The sequence below is a fragment of the Callospermophilus lateralis genome, chromosome 8 (assembly GCF_048772815.1).
Source record: "Callospermophilus lateralis isolate mCalLat2 chromosome 8, mCalLat2.hap1, whole genome shotgun sequence".
Lineage (NCBI taxonomy): Eukaryota > Metazoa > Chordata > Mammalia > Rodentia > Sciuridae > Callospermophilus > Callospermophilus lateralis.
The window spans coordinates 63,915,938-63,938,592 of record NC_135312.1 but is presented as its reverse complement, the minus strand read 5'-3'; the positions used below and the strand labels follow the sequence as shown (position 1 = coordinate 63,938,592).

The 22,655-nt window shown below is 35.8% G+C and overlaps 1 protein-coding gene across 2 annotated transcripts in view; it reads right to left on the bottom strand.

Annotated features, from left to right (window-relative positions):
- Cops4 (COP9 signalosome subunit 4) overlaps positions 1 to 22,152 on the bottom strand; it is a 34,121-nt gene extending 11,969 nt beyond the window's left edge. The window contains exons 1-7 of one of the 2 annotated variants that reach the window (XM_076864696.1): positions 22,026 to 22,152; positions 13,440 to 13,519; positions 9,690 to 9,841; positions 9,039 to 9,142; positions 5,328 to 5,481; positions 5,021 to 5,171; positions 2,268 to 2,438 (exon numbers count right to left, since the gene is read on the bottom strand). In XM_076864696.1, coding sequence (XP_076720811.1) covers positions 2,268 to 2,438; positions 5,021 to 5,171; positions 5,328 to 5,481; positions 9,039 to 9,142; positions 9,690 to 9,841; positions 13,440 to 13,519; positions 22,026 to 22,099 — 886 coding nt within the window. In that variant the 5' untranslated portion in view covers positions 22,100 to 22,152. The remainder of the gene's footprint in view (positions 1 to 2,267; positions 2,439 to 5,020; positions 5,172 to 5,327; positions 5,482 to 9,038; positions 9,143 to 9,689; positions 9,842 to 13,439; positions 13,520 to 22,025) is intronic. The other variant, XM_076864695.1, reaches the window with a different exon arrangement.
- Positions 22,153 to 22,655: the final 503 nt, after the last annotated feature.

The window sequence follows — 22,655 nt, the reverse complement described above, 5'->3', positions numbered from 1 at the left end:
AGAAAGAGGAATAAGACACATATTTCCTCTGTATATAGTCACACATGAGAATCATTTGTTCCTCAGAGATACTAGGGGAATATTCTTCTTTTCTAAATAAATTATCTAATTAATTATATCTTAAAGTCAAAGTTATACCTGAAGCTCAACTATATCAATTTCAACAACTTCTAAAAATTTTACTTAGCTTTTTAAATATATTTTAAAATTATACATAGACACATATCTTTATTTTGTTTATTATTTTTATGTGATGCTGAGGATCAAATCCAGTGTCTCACATGTGTGAGGCAAGTGCTCTGCCACCGAGCCACAACCTAGCCCCCTTATCTAGCTTTTAAGTGGTGTGTCAGACAACTTAAAGAGTCTATAGCTGCACAGAATACACCAAAAAGAGAATTTAAAAAGAAAAAAGAGTTGGGCATGGTAGTGCACACCTGTAATGTCAGTGGTTTGGAGGCTGAGACAGGAGAATCACGGGTTCAAAGCCAACCTCGGCAATGGTAAGTGAGACCCTATCTCTAAATAAAATACAAAATAGGGCTGGGGATGTGGCTCAGCGGTCAAGTGCCCCGAGTTCAATCTCCAGCACCCCCCCAAAAAAGAAGCTGTGTTCAGTGGCACAGGCCTGAGGCTGAGACAGGAAGATTCCAAGTTCCACGGACAGCTTCAGCAACTTAGCAAGGCCCTGAGCAACGTATTGACACCCTGTCTCAAAAGAAAAAGGGCTGAGGTTATAGCTCAATGGTAAAGTACCCTAAGGTTAAGTCCCCAATACCAAAAAGAAAGAAAGAAAGAAAGAAAGAACAGCTCCCATCAAAACACATACATACATTGACAGATAGATAGGCTACAAATTTAATTTTAAGTTTTCTAGCAGCCAAGCAAAATAAGAAAATCAGCTTATCTATTCCCAATGTGTTTAAATAAGATTAAAAACTAAATGCTCAGAACTAGAACTAATTCTAAAACATTAAAGGAAATTTTTCCTGAAGACCTGCATAAAGTAAATTCTATGCAAAAAATATCTTCTCTAGAGAGTAAATGAGAATGAACTGAGTTGCTTAAGTGCAATTAAACAAAAGAAATTTAATGAAGTCAATATAATCCCTTCACTGATCTGGTTTAACTCAGAGCAGTAAGATTGGATGAAGTGTGCATCTTTCAGCTAGTCACTATTAACACTTTACAGCTAAATCTAGTCAGCTTTATGGCTGACTCTTTACAGCTAATTTCTCTTTGATATAGGATGAGAGTGAATTCAAGGCAGCAAGTAGTAGTTATGTTCTATAACAATATGCATGCTTTTCTTGATCTTTTCCATGTTTCTACTTGTCTACACCTATGTTTTTTAGTATCATATGTGTTACCATTATAAGCTACTTTAAAACCTCTGTATGCAAATACACATAAAACAATTTATGTTTTCAATAAGCAACTACTGAAAACAGTTTTCCTGGTAAGGCAGTCTGACTTAAGCAGATATATCCCATTACTAGGAAACATGACACCAAGTTCTATTCTTATTGGCAACACTACACCTTGTGTAACCTTGGGCAAGCTACTATGCCAAATTTTGCCCTAAAATACGACTGGCTAATTATGCGTTGTTACAATCTGATGTTTAAGATTATGTTATTTATCAATGGTTGAAGTTTCTTTAAAAATAGGCATTGTTATTGGGCTAGGGATATAGCTCACTTGGTAGAGAGCTTGCCTTGCATGCACAAGGCCCTGGGTTCAATCCCCAGCACCACACACATACACACACACACACACATAGGCATTATCAGTATAGTCCATAATTTCTTTTGCTTTCATGAGTTTCCAAAAACTGCATTATTTCACAAAATGCTTTCCAATGGGAGCTATTTAAAAATATATGTCAAGCCCATGTCTGTGTATCATATTCATCTTCAGTCAATATAGTATTCCTCTTTTTTTGTGGTGAGTGGATGGTACCACAGATTGAATCAGGGGCACTTAACCACTGAGCCATATCCCCAGCCCTATTTTGTATTTTATTTAGAGATAGTGTCTGAGTTGCTTAGCACCTTATTTTTGCTCAGGCTGGCTTTGAACTCACAATCCTCCTGCCTCAGCTTCCTAAGCTGCTAGGATTATAGGCGTGTGCCACCACACCTGGCATATTCCTGTTTTTAATCATAAAGTAGTTATAATGAAATGTTATGAAAAGACAGCAAGATGCTTCTAATTTAACACTTTCCATTAGCTATACCTACATATGTGCAAGGCATAATCATTACCATCAGCTGTAGTTGCTTTTTGGTGAGGCATCAGCATGGCAGCAAATTCTTGAAGTTGATTTCCTCTGATGATCCTATCTAGGTACATTTTCTCTAGGATCCCATATGCAGCAAGTTGCTGGCACCTTTCATCTTTAAAAAGAGTAGCTAACATCCGAGAACGCTGCTGTCCTAAGGGAAACATAAGCATCAAATACTTTTACAATGTTTCTTCAAAGAAAAACAATCATAATTTATGATCTCATTTTTGCCTACCAAAATACAGTCAATCCTCATTAATCAGAGTAGTTATGTTCTATAAACAAAATTTCTCTAGGGTTCTCAATTTTTCAGAAAGTAAAAAGATTTTAACATTCAAGAATTAGAGAACCAGAAGTATTCAAAGAAAACATGAAGAAACTGAATTTTAATATATATTAAATATATTATATATAATATATAATTGAAAATATATGTATGTGCATATAACATATATATATTAACTATATATTATAAATATTATATAGTATATATTTTATATATGTATATACATATATTTTAAATACATAATATACAAATATATAAATATGAAATAAATGTCAGAGTAGGAAAAACATTTCTAAGCAACACAACTAAACCTAGAAACCATAAGAGAAAGATTAATAAATTTAACTATATAAAAATTAGAGATTAGGGTTATAGCTCAGTGGTAAGAATACATGCTTGGGACTGGGGTTGTGGCTCAGTGGTAGAGCACTTGCCTAGCATGCATGAGGTATTGGGTTTGATTCTCAGCACCACATATAAATAAATAAAATAAAGGTCCATTGACAACTAAGAAAATATTTTAAAAAAAGACAAAGACACACACATACACATATAAAATAAGCTTCTGGGGAACTTTTTTTTTTGGGGGGGAAGGGTGGGGGGATGTTAAAAACCAAGCCAAAAAATTTGAAAACAAATTTGAAATATTTTTATTAATCACCTTTTATATATAAAAAGCTTCCACAAGTTATCAAGAAAAGGATGAACAATTCAAAAAATGGATGGCCAATAGACATAAATACATAATTCAATCAGAAAGAAAATACCGGTTTTTCAACAATGATATTTTTTTAAACACATAAAAATTTGCTTAAGAACATTCATAACAAATGAAATGTGAATTAAAACTAAAATGAGACACAATTTTTCATTTATCAGATTAGCAAAGATAAAAAAAAAACTTGGTAATACCTATGTGAGAAATCAGGTACTCATGAACTTTTTTTTTTAGTGTAATATTAAAGGGCAATGAATAACTTATATTAAAAAGTGAAAGTGTATATTAAAAAGTTAAAAGATGTTCCTTTGCACCTGGGAATTTAACCTAAAGGTATACTTACCATGTGCATAATTACTATAACATTGTCTGTCACTGACTATATACTTTATGATCAAGCCAGAAAATAGAAAATCAAAATGAATGTGTGTACTGACACAAAGATCACTATAGTATTTAATCATATGAAAAAAGTTGCAAAATTGTGTATCATGCCATTAATTGGGTATAAAAAGTACTTCTGTATTGCAAGAAGTACTAGGAAGAAGTGATAGTTCTTTAGAAAATGAAGCAACACCCTGTTTATGTACTATCATTTTCGCAACAAAAAGTAAGTAAGACTACTATTTCATAAAGAACAAAATGCGTGGCTTGAATTTGTCATTGGGCTCTCAACTGAATATGGTCCAAGACTGAAGATTTCAGAAGGATTTAGAAAAGTCATGGTTCCCCTGAACCCTTCCCAAGTACTGGAAATGGAAAACAGGGCTTCACACATGGAAGGCAAAATCTCTACTGCTGAGCTGTATCCCCATTCCTAGAATAAGCATTCCTTCTCCTGTTTTATTTTTTGTACCATGGATTGCACCCAGGGATGCTTAACCACTGAGCCACATCCCCAGTCCTTTTTTTATTTTTCATTTTGAGACAGGATCTTGTTAAATTACTAAAACCTGGCTTCGAACTTGTGATCTTCCTGCATCAGCCTCCCAAGCCACTGGGATTATAGGCATGTGCCACCGTACCTGGCAGACATTCCTTCTTATTGTTCTTCCTAATGTCTTTTAAGAGTCCTTTGTACTTGAGTGATTTACCTGCTTTAGTTGAGTAAAAAGTTAATTCATTATATTTATTAAAGAAAAAGCTGGTGTGGAAAGGAGGATCACCAGTTCAAAACCAGCCTCAGCAACTTATTGAGGCCCTAAGCACCACACTGAGATCTTGTCTCTGAATACTACACAAAACAGGGCTGGGGATGTGGCTCAGTGGTAAAGCACCCCTGGGTTTAATTCCCAATACAAAAAAGAAAAAAAGTATGAATGCCAAGTCTAAAACATGCATATTAAATTTTTATTTTTTTATTTTATTTTTATTTTTTATTTATTTATTTTTTTTTTGAGAGAGAGAGAATTTTTTTAATATTTATTTTTAGTTCTTAGCGGACACAACATCTTTGTTGGTATGTGGTGCTGAGGATCGAACCCCAGCCGCACGCATGCCAGGCGAGCGTGCTACCACTTGAGCCACATCCCCAGCCCCATATTAAATTTTTAAAGTTAACAATTCATTTTATTGCTGTTTTTGACTTATTTAAATACCTGCTAAATTTATCATATTTATATTAAGACTCCACTTAAAAGACATTCCTTGCTAAATTTTCCAACAGTAATCACCCTAAAATTATTAAGCAAAGATAACTAACTTCATTAAGCATAAATTATGTGTTTACCTGCTGATGCTAAGATGGTACAGTGCAAAGCATGTTTTAAGGCCTCTAGTCTTTCACTTTCATGGACTATAGTCTTGTAAGAAAGCTCATTGTACCTTTGTGCAGCTTCAATGAATTTTCTTCTATAATCAAGAACACGTGCATAGCATACCTAGAGAGAAGGAAAATGTTCCAATTAGGGGCAAAATTAAAAAACAAAAGCAATAAAGAATGACACATAAACAAAGAGAATTTCTAAAATAAAAGCTCTTATCAGATGATCTGGAACATACAGTATGATTCTCCAATACAAAAGTTTATCTGTTACCTTATAATGTATCTGTAACTGTTCATTGGTTGATTCATTCTGAAGTAATGATGCCCGATTTATGTAAGCCTCAGCCTGGACGGGATCATCATCCTCCAGATATAGCCTAGCAATCTTCAGGTAAGTCTCCAGTTTATAATCTACATTGTACTGTCTACAACATATCAGAAAAAATACAGAATGATTTGATATTTTATAAAGAAAATTTTTAACAATAATAAAAAACATTATTTTTCCTTTCCTATATATACTGTTAATATAAGGAAATCAAACTTTTTACTGACTTATATTACAGAAAATTTTAACATAAGTTTTATTTCATCATATTGGTCACATTATATTTTAGTTGCTTATAATTCTCAGATAATCTCATAAAGCAAGGATCTTGAAAGAACAACTGCCAATTCTGAGGCATATCATATACTACTAGTGGGACTATACTTGGCATAACTTTCCTAGAGAACAATTTTTGGCAATATGTTCTTTAACCTTTAATCCTTTAATTACATATGCTCTTAACCCACTATATTTTATCTCCAGAAAAAAAAAGAATCCTAAGAAGATAATCAAACCCACATATTGATATACAAGAATATTCATTTGTACAGTTATTTATAAATATCTGTAATTGAAAAGAAATGAAATCACCTATTATAGTATTTATGGTAGTCAAGTTGTGGTACATAAAAAGGTAGAATACTTTTGTAACATAAATATAGTTAAAATAATTACTCTGATTATAGTCACCATATGCTTTTTGCTAAATGAAAAAATGAAATAAAACAGTATGTTTTAAATACCATTAAAATGTATTTCTATATACATATATTAAAACAATAATAGCAATTATGGTAGCAGGTAGGATTATAGGTAATTTTATTTTCTTCTTTATCCTACTGGTCACATTTTATGCAGAGAATATATAACTAAAAATCTTACACACTTCAAAATCCACAAAATTTAAGATTAATTCTCACAGAAAATTTACCCTTTCTACTGACCAGCAAAAGTGCTTTTTTGTGAGGGTACCAGGAATTGAACTCAGGGGCACATGACCACTGAGCCATATCACCAGCCCTATTTTGTATTTTTTATTTAGAGACAGGGTCTTACTGAGTTGCTTAGCACCTCGCTTTTGCTGAAGCTGGCTTTGAACTCACAATTCTCCTGCCTCAGACTCCCACGCTACTGGGATTACAGGTATGCGACACAGAGCCAGAATCAATCATTTTTTAAAGAAAAAAGTTTCCAAGCTGGGAGTGGTGGTGGACACCTGTAATCCCAGCAACTCAGGAGTCTAAGATAGGAGGAAGTTCGAGACCAGCCTCAGCAACTTAAAAAGACCCTGTCTCAAAATAAAAAATAAAAAGGGCTGGGGATGTGGCTTAGTGGTTAAGTGCTCCTGGGTTAAATATTCAGTACCAAAGAAAAACAAAGAAATAAATTTTCATTTATTCAGTCTATATTCTTGTCTCTTAATTTCATAATTCCCATCTCCTACCCACAGTTACAGCTGATTATTTTGATTCTGACTTCCCTAAGAAAACTGAAGCAAGGAGTACTTGCACAAACTTGATTGCATCAATAGCAATTGCATCCATATACTCTGTGTCCCTAGTGGTTACTATCATCACTGGAAAGCAATTTTGCCATCAGGGAACATGTGGCAATGTCTACAGACATTTTGATTACAGATAGTAGTGCTATTGGCATCTGGGGAGTAGAGGACCAGATGCTTCAAAACATTTTGCAATACACAGAACAGCCTCCACAATGAAGGATTATCCAATCTAACATGTCAATAGTGCAGAGCTAAAGCAACGCTGCCACTGATGAACTATCTATGATGCCCCTCTGTGAACCCATTCCTCTATTAAATTCCCTTCCCCTTTTGGCTATTTCTTTAAGAACTCTTTCCCCAACTCCTCAATATCAATTTTTTTGCTTTCCACTAGATCATAAAAGAAAAAAATTGCTTCTTAGCCTAATCTACACTATTATCTTCTACCCTATTTCTTTGCTTCCTTTTTGAAAACTACCCCAGAGTCTCCAATTCTTCTCTTCCATTCTCTGTTAGTGTATGTGTTGAGAGGCAGAGTGGGGGAGGGGGGATTTAACTCAGAAGTACTCTACTCCTAGCCCTTTTTAATTATTTTTTTTTTTTTTTTAAGGTAGGGTCTTGCTAAGTTGATAAGGCTAGCCTAGAACTATGAATCTTACAGCACACCCCCTCAAGCTCTTCTATTCTCTCTTAAACTATTCCAGGCTTTCACTTTTGTCAAGGTCACCAGTGGTCTCCATATTACTAATTGCCAATGGTTAACCCTCACCCCTCAACATCATATATGAATACTCGCTCCTTCTTGATACAAATTCCTGATTTGGCTTCTAAGACAGCACACTCTACATTCTTCTGTTCTTATCCCAATGAATTCTCATTTACTATATCTTCCTGCCCCTGATCTCTTACTGTTGGAGAGTTCCAGTCCTAGGTACTCAGTCCTTTTCTCTTTTTACATTCCCTCTTCTAGGGATTTCATCTAACGGCTTTAAATTTCATCTATATACCAATTACTCCCAAATGTATACCTCTAGCCCACACCCTCTTCAGAACTCTATACCTCTATATTAATATATTCAGCTCCCTATTAGATATTTCCATTTAGCTATCATATGTACAAAAGGTAACTCTGGATCTTTTCATAAACCTATTCTTCCCCACTCAGGACACAGCAACTCCACCTTTCCAATTACTCAGGCCAAAAACCAGGGCTTATCTTGACTCTGTTTTTGGTTGTTGTTGTTGTTGTCATTTATTTATTTATTTATTTATTTATTTATTTATTTATTTGTAGTTGCAGATGGACAGCATGCCTTTATTTTGTTTACTTTTATGTGGTGCTGAGGATCGAACCCAGGGCCTCACTTGTGCAAGGCAAGCACTCTGCCACTGAGCTACAGCCCCAGCTCCTTGACTCTGTTTTGAACATTCCATATCCAAGCCACCAGAAAATATACATTCAACCTTAAAAACACGTCCAGAATCCAACATTTCTTAGAATTTTCATCTCATCTGTATTAGTACACAATCCTCAACTAATATTTTTACTTTGATAACTGCTTGTCTACAATTTATTTCTCAACCCAATAGCCAGAGTGATTCTTTAAAATTTAAGTTGGACATGTCACTCTTCTGTTTAAAATCTTCCAATGGCTCCCCCTCATTTCACTTAGAGCCAATGGTTTTACAATGGTCTATAAAGATACCATATACTCTGGTCACCAATACTCTCTGATCTCATCCTCTATCTCTCTACCCTTTTTTACTCCACTCTATCGACACTGGCTTCCTTGCTCTTCTTAGGAAAACACTCCAAGAAACCTCCCACCCTTAAAGCCTTTATATTAATCACCCCTTCCAAGAGTAGCTGGTGATACTTTTCCCTCAGACAGCATATAGCTACTCCTTTATCTCCTCCAAGTCTTTGAAAAAGTGATATCAGGACCAACATACCATCTTAGTCATCTATTTAGTGATAGATATAACCTGCTCCCACTTAGCCCCCTTACTTTTCATTTTTCTGTAGCACTTTTCACATTCTAACATACTATAAAATTTATTAAATTGTCTGCTTTCTGCACTAGAATGTAAGAAAAAGTATAGGCGAACAATTGTATATATTTTCATCCAATATCCACTATTTACTATACTTTTGTCCTGTTTCCAAAGGAATTCCCACCAACACTTGGGCTGCATTTCTCCAGTCTTCTTCTTTCTCATATATAGATGCAAGATGCTGTCTTATGGAAGCAACCTGGAACAGTAGTTATACATGTTAAATTATTTTAGCTGACATTAGTAACTAATCAAACAGATACATTATTGTAACAATGCTGCCATTCAACAAATTAAGATGACCAGTAAATAGTAAAAGTTTATCTAGACCACCCAAAATTTTGAATGAATTTTGCATTCACAGAATTACAAATAGTGAGCTAAAATAACACACTTCTGCAAGTAAATTAAGGCAATATTTTAATTTAAATGTTACTACATACATGCTTTTGTTACTACATACATGATGCTGGAGTTTTCCTGCTTTGGGCCTAATAACTTTATGGATTTTAAAAATTGCCTAAAGAACAATATTTAGTTCATAAAATAAAATATTAATACATGAGCAATTATCAGCTGGAATTACAATATCCTAATATTTTTTTGATTTTGCATTATGAAATGTTTGGCATACTGTTTTGTCAAAAATGAAAACAAATGATTCCTCCTTTAAGAATCTAGTAACATCAGATTCTAAAGTAATTTCTGCTATCTCAAATTCAAACTCCACTGCTATAGATTTTTACCTGCTCCTCAAATGAAATGACTCTAGGCTGGATCTTTTCCAAGGTGAAATGATAGATTTCTTTGGCTGTGCTATCAGGCAGGTTAGGGAGATGTGTGCAGAAATCAGTCAGCAACTGTCTCGAGATCACAAGACTGACATTCTCATTTACCACTTGTTTTAAAAAAATAAGAGGAAAAAAATAGTAATTCATAAATTTTCATTAAGCAATCAACCTTTCCTTAAAATTAATACTAAGACAAATCTACATTAGGGCACCCTTCAATGCATTATTCAGGGATTTCCATACCCTTATTTTATATTATACAATCAGTTTTCCTTTTGCTGAATTACTTGATTATAAAATGAATATACCCAAACAGTAAAGATACCATGGGTATTCAAAGAAACAGATATGTTTGAAAGAAGCTTTGTTTAGTGGTTAAGAATTTTATTCTCTTCCTTTTTTTTTCTTCAAAGCAAAGGCATTGAAACACCCATATTTTTAATGTATGTGCTTATATCCCACATAGCTTAAAAAGATGTTAAAAAAATATATAATACCAAAGTGGATCAAAGACCTAGGTATTAGACCAGAGATTCTGCACCTAACAAGGAAAAAGTAGGCCCAAATCTTCACCACATAGGATTAGGCCCCAATTTTCTTAACAAGACTCCTAAAGGGAAAGAAATAAAATCAACAATCAATAAATGGGATGAATTCAAACTAAAAAGCTTCTTCTCAGCAAAAGAAACAATCAATGAAGTGAAGAGAGAGTCTACATTTGGGGAGCAAATTTTTGCCACACGAACATCAGGTAGAGCACTAATTTCCAGGATATATAAATAACTCAAAAAAATTAACACCAAAAAAACAAACAACCCAATCAATAAATGGGCTAAGGAGCTAAACAGACACTTCTCAGAAGATATATAACTGATCAACAAATATATGAAAAAATGTTCAACATCTCTAGTAATTAGAGAAATGCAAATCAAAAATACTCTAGATTTCATCTCATGCCAGTAAGAACGGGAGTTACAAACAAGGGCTGGGGTTGTGGTTCAGCGGTACAGCGCTCGCCTGGCATATTGTGAGGTCCTGGGTTCAATCCTCAGCACCACATATAAATAAATAAAACAAAGGTATTGCATCCACCTACAACTAAAAAAAAATATTAAAAAAAAAAAAGAAGTGTTGGTGAGAGTGTGGGGGAAAAGGCACACTCATACTTTGCTGATAGAACTGAAAATTGGTGCAACCAATATGGAAAACAGTATGGAGATTCCTTAGAAAACTTGGGATGGAACCATCATTTGACCCAGCTATCCCACTCCTCGGTCTATACCAAAGGACTTAAAGACAGCATACTGCAGGGACACAGCCACATCAATATTTATAGCAGCATAATTCACAATAGCTAAATTGTGGAACCAACCCAGATGCCCTTCAATAGATTAATAGATAAAGAAACTGTGGTATATATACACAGTAGAATATTACTTAGCATTAAAAGAGAATAAAATCATGGCATTTGCAGGTAAATGGATGAAGCTGGAGAATATCATGTTAATTGAAGTAAGCCAGTCCCAAAAAAACAAATGCTGAATGTTCTCTGATAAGTGGATGCTGATCCATAATGGGGGGTCGGGGGAAGAATGGAGGAACTTTGATTGTGTAAAGGGGAGGGAGGGAAGGGAAGGAAGGGGACATGGGGGCAGGAAAGATGGTGGAATGAGATGGCCATTATTATCGTAAGTACATATATGACTGTACATATGGTGTGACGCTACATGGTGCACAACCAGAGAAATGTAAAGTGTGCTCCATTTGTGTAGGATGAATCAAAATGCATTCTGCTGTCATATTTATCTAATTAGAACAAATAAATAAATTTTCATAAAATTTAAATAAAGCAAGTATTGCAGTACAGTTAACACCACTTGTACTTTCCAAATAAAGACAGAAAGAACTTCAGTCAGCATTAGATGTATCAACATTATAAATACTTATGAGATATTCCTGTATGTGATAAACAATGAAAGCTCTGAAGCCACATTGTTTCTACCATTCCTGATTATATAACCTCAGAAACTTCTTTCTGTGCTTCTATTTTCTCATCTGTAAGATGAGGATAATACCATCTACCTACTTCATGAAGCTTGAATTCAATAATATATGCAGAGCACTTTAAACAATACTTGGCACATTGCATTTAACAAATGTTAATTACTATTAACACTATTATTATATTTTTGTTTTCTTTGGTGGTACTGGGGGTTGAACCCAGGGTCAGGCTCATGCTAGGTAAGGGCTCTACTATTGAGTTACATCCCAAACTATTATATTTTTTTAAATGTATTATGCTTGTGAACCACTGCTTAAATAATCCAAGTTACTATGAAAATAAATGATGATTCAAAAGTTGTTCAAATGATATGAATGATTTTAACAGTAGCCTCCTTTTCTTGGGGGATCAGTGGATTCAAAGTTTTTTTCTTAATATTTATTTTTTAGTTGTAGTTGGACATAATATCTTTATTCTATTTATTTATTTTATGTGGTGCTGAGGACCGAACCCAGGGACTCGCACATGCTAGGCAAGCGATCTAATGCTGAGCCACAACTCTAGCCCCAGGATTCAAAGTTTATGTAAAGATTTAAGTTTATAAAAAGCATTATTCTTTTACTACTATCATGCAATGTTCTCAATAAAGTCACTCCAAATGGTTTTCTGAAATCATTGCCAGTCTTTCTCACATTGCAGGCTCTGATTTTTTGAGGCAGTAACTTATAGCACTTATAATTATTTAGCTTACAAAATATTAATTGGAATTCATTATTAGATAATACTGGATGTGACTTAAAAACACTTTTAGTATAATCGCAACTATACATTTATAAAACAGAAAGAAATTACTACACAAATTAGTATGACTCAGGGAAATATAAGTAAATGAGGACACAAAGTCAGAAACCTAGTTTCTTATCTGGGCTCTACTACTGAGCAGCTAAAAAAAGAAAAATCACTTCATCCTGAGATTCATTTTATAATATACACAGCATATCTATACCAATACTGTCTAGTCACAGGATTATTAAAAGGACTCTTAAATGGACAATGTAAGTGAAAACACATTGTGAACTATAAAGTACTACCAAGTACTATTAATATTGTTAAGTCATTATAAATTCCAGCCTAAGTTTTGAGTAATTGTCAAGATAAATAGATATGTCTGAAGTCAGGGAGTGGGGAAAATTAGATCTCAAAAAATGAAAATTTCTAGTTTCCAATTCAAAAGGAAATTTGTAACATTAATAAACAACATCTAGTACATAAGACTTACTACTTGATAGGTACTTTTCTAAGCACTTTATTATGTTTATTAACTTTTTTAATCTCCCAACAATTATACAAAATAATTATCATATGCTCATTTTTGAGGAAAAGGAGGCACTAAAAAGCTAAACAACTTATTCAAGATCATAAAATAGCACACCAGAAATTTAATCCAAACCATTCTCTTTACGTTATGTTAGACTGTCTTTCATCAGGTACTATATCAAAACTACACAAAACCTTCATTGGGACGGTAATTTAGAATATAATTCACTGAACAATAAACAAGTTATAAACAGACTAAAAAATTTAGAATCAATCGATATCAATGCATTTTTAACATGGATACTTTGATATAAAATAAGGTTTTAAAAAGTTTTAAAGTACTAGCTCAAAAATACAAGGCAAAATTGAATTTTCATCCCACTTACTTGCTTCCACAAAAGCTTTCAGAGCTTCTAGTTGTTCTGCACCCGTTAACTGAATGGCTTTTTCCAGAATCTGACGATACCTAAAGTAATATTAAACAAAAATAATGTTCAGAAGTTACTGTGTTTTTTAATGGAAACTTTGAGATATATTTATTCATTTCTAATGCTAAATTTGATGTGTTTATTCATTTCTATTTACCTGATTGTTTCTTTTTTAAAAATGTCTTTATTTTATTTTTTTTAATGCGGTGCTGAGGATCAAACCCAGTGCCTCAAGCATGAGAAGCAAGCGCTCTACCACTGAGCTATAACCCCCAGCCCCACTGATTCTTTCATAGTACTCTAATTTGCAGTATTCTTTATAGTACATCAGGTTTTAAGTTTCCAGTCCAACACAATACTAAATCTATAATTCTAAGATGTTACTTCTAGATTTTAGTACAATATATCATACTTTTAAGAAGTTTTTAAGTCCATCAAAAGACTGACTCTATAACTCTACGTTATTAACTCTAAGATATCATTTTTTCTTGAAACTTTTAGTTTTGAATTCAAACTAGAAAGTCAGTTTCAAGTGTCAGGCATGCCTGTAATCCCGGCCATTCAGGAGCTGAGGCAGGAGGATCACAAGTTTGAAACCAGCCTCGGCATCTTAGCAAGACCCTATCTCAAAATTTTAAAATAAATATAAAAAATGGATCAGGATGTAGCTCAGTCGTAGAGGTTTGCCTAGCATGTGCAAGGCCCTGGGTTCTATCAGAGTGTCAAAAAGAAAAAAATAAGCTATATTTTCCTTCAACTATATATTATATAGATACATTATCTGGGGCCATCCTTATGGACCTAATGAATCTAGGGTCATCAACAATAGAAATATTATTGTCCAGGTCACAGAACCAAACATTAGAACCTGAATGTTTCTCAGGGATGCAATGGGGAAGGACTGTAATCTCAGCTACTGGAAGGCTGAGGCTGAAAGATTGTAAATGCCAGGCCAGACAGGACAATTCAGTGAGACCATCTCTAAATTTAACAAATTAAATAACAAGGGTTGCTGACAAATACACACATACAAACATAGAACATATAAATTAAATTTTTCCATATATTATTAGGCATGGTGGTGCAACCTATAATCCCAGCAATCCTTAGGAGGCTGCGGCAGGAGAATCACAAATTTAAGGCCAATCTTGCCAACCTTGTGAAATCTTGTTTCAAGATAAAAATTAAAAAGGGTCGGGGATATAGCAACCCAGGAGTAGAGCAATCCTGGGTTCGATCCCCACTACCAAATGTTTATTAAGCATCTATTATGTATATGAAACAAAGTTTAGTACACTTTGATTCCTGGTTTCTTGGCTCTTGAAAGGATTTAGAAGTAAACAAAACAAACACTAAAATGTACCAAAGTCATTATTTAGATTCAAAATGAGTGCTGACTGAATGTAGTAATAGTTCTTCCACTTGATGAGCAGATGACTGCACTAATCTTCCCTCAAAAAATAACAAAAACAATATAAGATGCTGAAAGAAGCCAGGGGCAGTGGCACATGCCTATAATCCCAGTGACTCAGAAGGATGAGGCAGGAGGATTGCAAGTTCGAGACCAGCCCCAGCATTTAATGAGGCTCTAATGCTTATCATTCTTCAACTGTTTCAAAATAAAGTTCCTGTTTCAAAATAAAACGGGCTAAGGATATGGCTCAGTGTTTTAGTGCCATGGGTTCAATCCCCAGTACAAAAGTTTAATAGCATAAAATATTCCAATAAGAAAAAGAAAACAGGAACACAAAGGTGAACCACAGCTTCTGCCTGATGGCACTGATGGTATTTGCTGATAATGGCAAGATAGCTAAAAGGTACAGAATAGCATTTCTGGTGGGGACAAGGGTATGGGTTCTGCTTTGGGACTGCTTTCAAATTTGCTGGGAACACTGACAGTCAAGTTGCAATATTTGGCCAACTAATAGAGCTGGAAAAATGAACACTTTGGGAGTAAAGTTATAAATTCTATTCCAAGGATCATCTAGGTAAATCAAAGAATTCTGAAGCCTTTTTCCTAGACTATTGGTGTCCTCAGGTACCTGGAAGAAAGAAATGAAAATCCTCTCTGAAACATAGCATCTTAGACCTCCAAATACCCCTAAAAATATATTTTTAAATAATTCACCCAACAAAGATTAATAAGGCACATTATAATACAGCTAGAATCAACAAAAGTGACAATAGCAACAACCAGGGAATTCAGATACTGAAGTTATTGGAAGGATTATAATAGATTTATACTTACCATTTCATGGAGATAAAGACAAGCTTTTAAGTTTCAGCAAGAAATTGTGAACCAGGCTGGGGTTGTGGCTCAGTAGTAGAGTGCTTGCCTAGCATGTGTGAGGCACTGGGTTCGATCCTCAGCACCACATAAAAAAATAAATAAGTAAAATAAGGGTATTGTGTGTGTGTGTGTGTGTATACACACACACACATACATATATATAAATATACATATATATATATATGTAGATGTATATATATTTTTTAATTAAAAAAATTTTAAAAGACACTGGGAACCATAAAAAAGTATCATTTAGAAAAAGAATCGCCAGAAATTATATAATTAAAAAATATAACCAAACTTAAAACTCAGTGAAGTACTTAGCAGATTAGACACAGTTGAAGAACTGATAAACTAGAAGGCAAATCTGAAGAAACTATTTAGAATGAAACAATGAAATGAAAATACACAAAAAAGAATAAGAGACATAAGAGGTTATGGTAGGTGGGCCTAACAGGGATTTCACTGGAGCATAGAAGAGAATACAAGATGGTGCAGAAGTAGCATAGCTGAAAGAGACACAGCTAAAAACTTCTCAGAACTGCTGAAAGAATACAATCCAGTGATTCAAGAAACCCAGTGAAGCTGAGCCAGGATAAGTTGGTATTTACACAAGTGGCCACAATTCTTTTATTTCCCTTTCTAATGTGACTTTGTAGCTCTTCAAATTAAGAGGCAGAGTTTTTCCCCTGTCCCTGACTCTGAACTTGGTTGACCAATAGAATATGATAGAAGTGAAATGCCAGTTTGGAGCCTAGACCTCAACAGACCTTGAACCCAGGGGCACTTTACCACTTAGCAACTACATCTCTGGTCTTTTCTATTTTTGAGACAGGTTCTCACAAATTGCTGAGGATCTTGCTAAATTGCTTAGACTGGCCTCAAATTTGCTATCCTTCTGCCTCAGCCTCTGAAGTCACTGGGATTACAGGTGTGTAGCAACCACACATAGCTTAAATGTCCCTTTGAAACCCTGCTGTTGTCATACAAAAAAGGCCCAGACTAACCTACTGGCTGATGAGATATGTGGCCCTGTCAAGAGGCCAGCCAATGCACAAAGGCAGTGCTGCTCAACAGAGGGAACATTTGGGAGACAAGATAATTTGGAATAGAACTATCCACCTTCGCCCAAACCAAACTGTCAACCTACAGAATTGTGAATTAAATAAGTGGGGTAGCTTATTTCACAGCAAATACTAAGGGGCATAGATAAATAAAAGAAAATCCATATACACATATCAAAATAAAGCTGCCAGAAATTAAAAAACGAGGCCAGGCAAAGGGACCCACACCTGTCATACCTGTGGCTCAGGAGACAGTGGCAGGAGGATTGCAAGTTCAAACAGAGGCAGGAGGATTGCAAGTTCAAAGCCAGCCTCAGCAACTTAACAAAACCCTGTCTCAAAATAAATAAATAAATAAATAAAAAGGCTGGGGACATTGCTCATTGGTTAGGCACCCATGGGTTCAATCTGCAGTGTATATGTAAAATTTTTAAAGAGATTAAGAGCTAATATTTAGGACAGAGAAATAATTTCTAGTAACCTCTTCATCTTTTAAGAGTTCTAAATATTTCAATTTAATGACAGTGGGAAAAGCATACATTCCTGGAAAAAAAAAATCACTATCTAAAATGTAGTCCAGTTTGATGAAAATAACACAAAAAGGTAGATATGTTTAGTTAGGAGCTCTGAGACAAGCAAGACAGGCTGTATTCCAGCTCCACCACTATGTGACCTTATATTCCATCTTTGTGTCTCAGTTTTCTTCATATGTAATATAAATATTATATATTTATGTTACATATGAAAAATGTAATATAAATATATTATAAAATAAATATAAATATTACATATAAAAAAACTGAGTTAAGTATTTTAAAATGTAAGTACAGTTGTGCTTAGTAGACAGAAGTCCCTAGCTATTAACATTTACACTACAGATAGGAGTCACAAAACTATTGTATGGAGATTAACAGAGAATCAGAGACTAGAACCAGAGTTAGAATGTCATCCAATCTTATCCTTCATTTTATATGTGTGTGTATTACCATTTAGAAAAATTTATATATTTATTTATTTTTGTATTCTCCATTTTTAACGGTTTTATTTCACTTTATATTAGAAAGTTCTGATTCAAAGTCTACCTATATGGAGTAGAGTACAATCTATTTCATTTTCTGAAAAACATATTTTCTAATAGGCAAAGGCAGCTAAGAGGTGTCCCACTACTAATAGCTTCTTGTAAAATAAAATGTTTAGACTCTGAAGTCCTACTATCCTCCTCTAGGAACCCTCTATATCCCAGAACTGGGAAGGGGAAAAAAAGGACATATTTCCATAGGATTAAGTCAACAAAGATCTATAATCCATGACCTCACACCTGCCCTCGAAGAAATAACATTCTAAAACACACAAAAAAGAAATTACATTCTAGTTAGGGAAGAAGATGGACGAATTAGTGTTATATAGAGATCAATATAGGATGCCACTAAGCATAGGATGAACAATTAACTAGATGGTGTGTATGGATGGATATGAGTATGTAAGTTTGCTGTTATTCAGAGAAGTTTTCCAGGAAGAAGTAATATCTGGCACCAGATGCTGTGGCATGCATCTGTAATCCCAGCAATTTAGGAGGCTGAAGCAGAAGGATTGCAAATTTGAGGTCAACCTCAGCAAGCAACAAGATCCAATTTCAAAATTTAAAAAAAGGGGGCGGGGTGGGGGGGTCTGGGATTGTTACCAGTGGTGAGCACCCTGGGTTCAATCCCTAAGACTGGGAAAAAAAAAAAAAAGTAGAAACATCTGCCTGAGTTTTAAAGAATCAAATCAGTTTTAGCCAAGTAAGACAGACCACCACAACAGCTATCTATTTAAATGCTTCCTCTGAAAGCCCTCCTTCTCTTCTAAAGTTTTATATGAGATAATGAACACAATGCATGACATATACAAAAATATGCCTATAATATTTGCAAAAGTGCATTTTGTATGGCTTATTTCTTATACCAACTTTAGACAGCTGTGTTAATTCAAAGTTATAGAAAAGCACTTCTAACTGAATTTTTAACAAGAAAAGCAGTATAGTCTGGTAGGTTAAAAATGAGCTTTTTAAGCCAGGGATGGTGGCACATGCCTATAATCCCAGTGACTCAGGAGGCTAAGGCAAGATGATCACAAATTTGAGGACAGCTTCAGCAATTTAGTGAGGCCTCATCTCAAAAGAGAAAATAAAAAGGGCTGAAGATGCAGTTCCATGGTAGAGTGCCCCTAGGCTCAATCCCCAGTAATACCCCAGCTCCCAACCCCACCAGAAAAGAGCTTTTTAAAATAGGCAGACCTGGGTTCAAATACAAGCTCTGTCCTTTTCTAGCTGTTCATTGATTCAACCAACATTTTTTATTTGTTTGTTTGTTTATTTATGTGTGTGTGTGTGTGTGCATGTATGTATGTATGTGGTGCCGGGGATCGAACTCAGTGCCTCACGCATGCTAGGCAAGCACTCTACCACTGAGCTACAACCCCAGCCCTACTCAATCAACATTTTTTGAACAACTACTGTTATAGATATGCTGCTAATTACGGGATCACAGAATATCAGTTTTAGAAAACCAATGTATTCCATCATTCTTCAGGATAGAATCTTTTGTTACCCAGCTTCTAACAAAAAACCTACAACTGATTTATTTCAAGAATATTTCCCTCCTAAAATATGTAGCTGAATGAACTGTTTTGTTAAGAGGATAAATACCCTGACACATTCTTGCCAAGAGAGAACCAGATATATACATGTAGGCAAGGACAAAACTTTTCTCAGAAAGCAGCTATGAAGGAGTTGTGGACTAACACTGCACTAGCTATCAGTTATCAACCAAATTATTTCATTTAGTCTTACAGTAACCCACAAGGTAGACTGTTACAGTAATGGCTTCTAATGAATCACACCTCCCTCTGTCCATGTTCCTTTGCAATGTCACTTTGCCACTAAAGAGGTAGTGAGCTGGGCACGGTGACACATGCCTATAATCCTGGTGGCTGAGGAGGCTGAGTCAGGAGGATCATGAGTTCACAGCCAGCCTCAACAACGGCCAGGCACTAAGCAATTCAGTGAGACCCTGTCTCTAAATAAAATACAAAATAGGGCTGGGGATATGGCTCAGTGGTTGAGTGCCCCTGAGTTCAATCCCCAGTACCAAAAATAAATAAATAGGTAGTGGTAAACTCTATTTTCCTTCCCCTTGGGCTGGTCTTGTGACTTATCCTGATCAGTATTAGAGAACTGATGATGGGAGCTTCTACTCTCACCCTCTTGGAACACTTGCATGAAGAAAGCCCCAGCTAAACTACTGAATAATTGACTATATGCAAAGACATAAGAGACTCAGCCAACAGTCAGATATGCACATAAATCTACAGCCAAGTTTCCAGCTGACATAATATGCATGAGTGACCAACTCAAGATCAGCACAACCCAGTCAACCCACAGAATCCTAAGAAATAATAGTTGTTTTACACCACTAAGTTTTTGGGTTGTCTGCAGTGCTGAGGCTCAAATCTGGGGCCTTCAGTATGCTAGGCAAGTGCTCTACCTCAGAGCTATATCCCTAGCCAATTTTTGGTTTATTAAACAGTAATCTGTAACAAAAGCACCCCATAGGATGCATATCATTGTTTATCTCCAATTCAGATCTGAAGAAGTAGATTCTTTTTTTTTAATATTTATTTTTTAGTTGTAGATGGACACAATACCTTTATTTTATTTATTTATTTTCATGTGGTCCTGAGGATCGAACCCAGGGCCTCAAACATGCTAGGCAAGCACTTTACCGATGAGCCACAACCCCAGCCCCTGAAGAAGTAGATTCTAAGCTGAAGTTTCAGAATTTTGCAAAGGCTTGAAAAAACAACAACAAAAAGATACACTAATATACTTATTTGTTGTCCAACATAATAAAAAGCAAAATAAGTATGGTGAAATATATAAGCTGGTTTTACTTCATCCAAATCTATAAAAATTATGTGCAAAAAGGATTGAGCCATGAAGACATATTCAACATATTCCCAACCCATCGAATAAGTCAGTATGCATTTATTGGCCACTTAAAAATAGTAACAACAACCTTTATGGTATTTTCTATGTGCCAAGTACTGAACTAAGTTACACACACACACACACACACACACACACACACACACACACACATTTTGTCCTCAAACAACCTCAGACAAGAATAAGTCCGATTATTATCCCAATTTCCCTGGGTGGCAAAATGCTTCACAAAGTAATTAAGCCCAAGATATACAGCTAAATTTTCCAATGGTAAAATTAGCTTACGTTTAACACCAGGGAAAAGGGAGCACAGTCCATATGAAACATATTCATGATTTCAATGTCCAGGTTAGAGTAATAGATCAAAGCGATCCCAGCTGCCAGGATGTGAATATTAGGATCATTTGAGAGTCATACTTTAAACAGAAAACAAGTTCATCAAAAAATAGAAATAATGCAAAATCTGTAAAGAAACTATTTATCCACCCACCTACCTAGAACCCTGCTGAACAACTGCCTGCAGGACAGGCACATGTCACAAATTTTAACTTAACGAGTGGATCTAAGCATTTTAAATGGTTCCTGCAAACATTAGTATTCTATATATCCTAACTCGCACAAGTACATTTTGCCTATGTGCCCCTCCTTAGAGTTGGTGAAGGAGCGAAAGTATCCAAAACACAAGGATACCCAGATGATGGACGGAGTGGTTCAGAACGACATGACAGCAGCCATACCTCCTCAGCCTCCGTCAACCCTGAGAAGCCATCTCCTCGGAAAACTCTGCACCAAGACCCCAAAATATAAAATTCCCTACACCAAAAGATGGGGAGCGTCCAAAAAGAAGTAGATTTCGGGTGAATGGCTGACCAGGGAAGCGATATTGGGGAAGGCTGTGAAGGCCGAGGGAAAAATCTCCTCTCTACCACGCTTCCAAAATCCAAAGGAATCAGTACGGATGTTAACAAGGACTGAAAAAGTTGACAGTCATCCCAAAATTAAGAACTTGAGGGCCCCTGCACAAGGTCCCCCTCCAGCTTTCTGCTGCTCCCAACATTTGGCTCCCCAGCGGACTTCAGGCCCGCCCCCTTGGTCTTCAGGCCCGCTCCTAGCTTCACACCTGAGATCTTTAGTCACCTCAAGAAGAACAAATCGATAGCTTCCCTTCCAACCTCTCTACTCCTCTGCTCCAGAGAAATACTCACTTGCCCGCCAGATCTTTATGAGAGCCGCTCGAATTCATGAGCTGGGCCAAATCCTGTCGCACGGCTGCCGCCATCTTTCTTCCAGCTCAGCCAAAGCGGCTGGGCCTCCTGCAGCCAAAAAGAAAACGAGTGTGGTCCTCCAGAGTGCAGCTAGAGGGAACCCGAGATACCACAGGGTAACAGCTTTGTGGGCCAGAGCGCCGTGTGTGGGAGCCGGGTGAGCTAGCTCCGCCCCCAGGGTTGATGACGCAAAACTCCTTTCCTCACGTCCGAGACCCGCCCAGGTCTCTCCCACAGAGACTCACGCTCCGACTTGGGATTGGCTAATGAACTTCAAGGCAGTGTGTCTCTTGTGCAACTTCAGCAAGGGCCGGGTACGTTTAACTACTGTGTTTTCATTCAGTTCCGTTTCTCAAATCTGTGGTGGACTGTTCGTCGTTCTTAAAGTCAGCTGTCAAACTACCTGTGGTAAAGAATGACATGTTTCTATTTCATCACAGTCCGAAGCTCTTAAAAATTAAAAAAAAAAAATCCCCATTCCCCTTTCCATCCTAAATCTTTTTAAAGGGTTCATCGTACATCCCACTTTGTCCAGGACAGTGGCATTGTCTGTGTTCTCCTGAAATAATT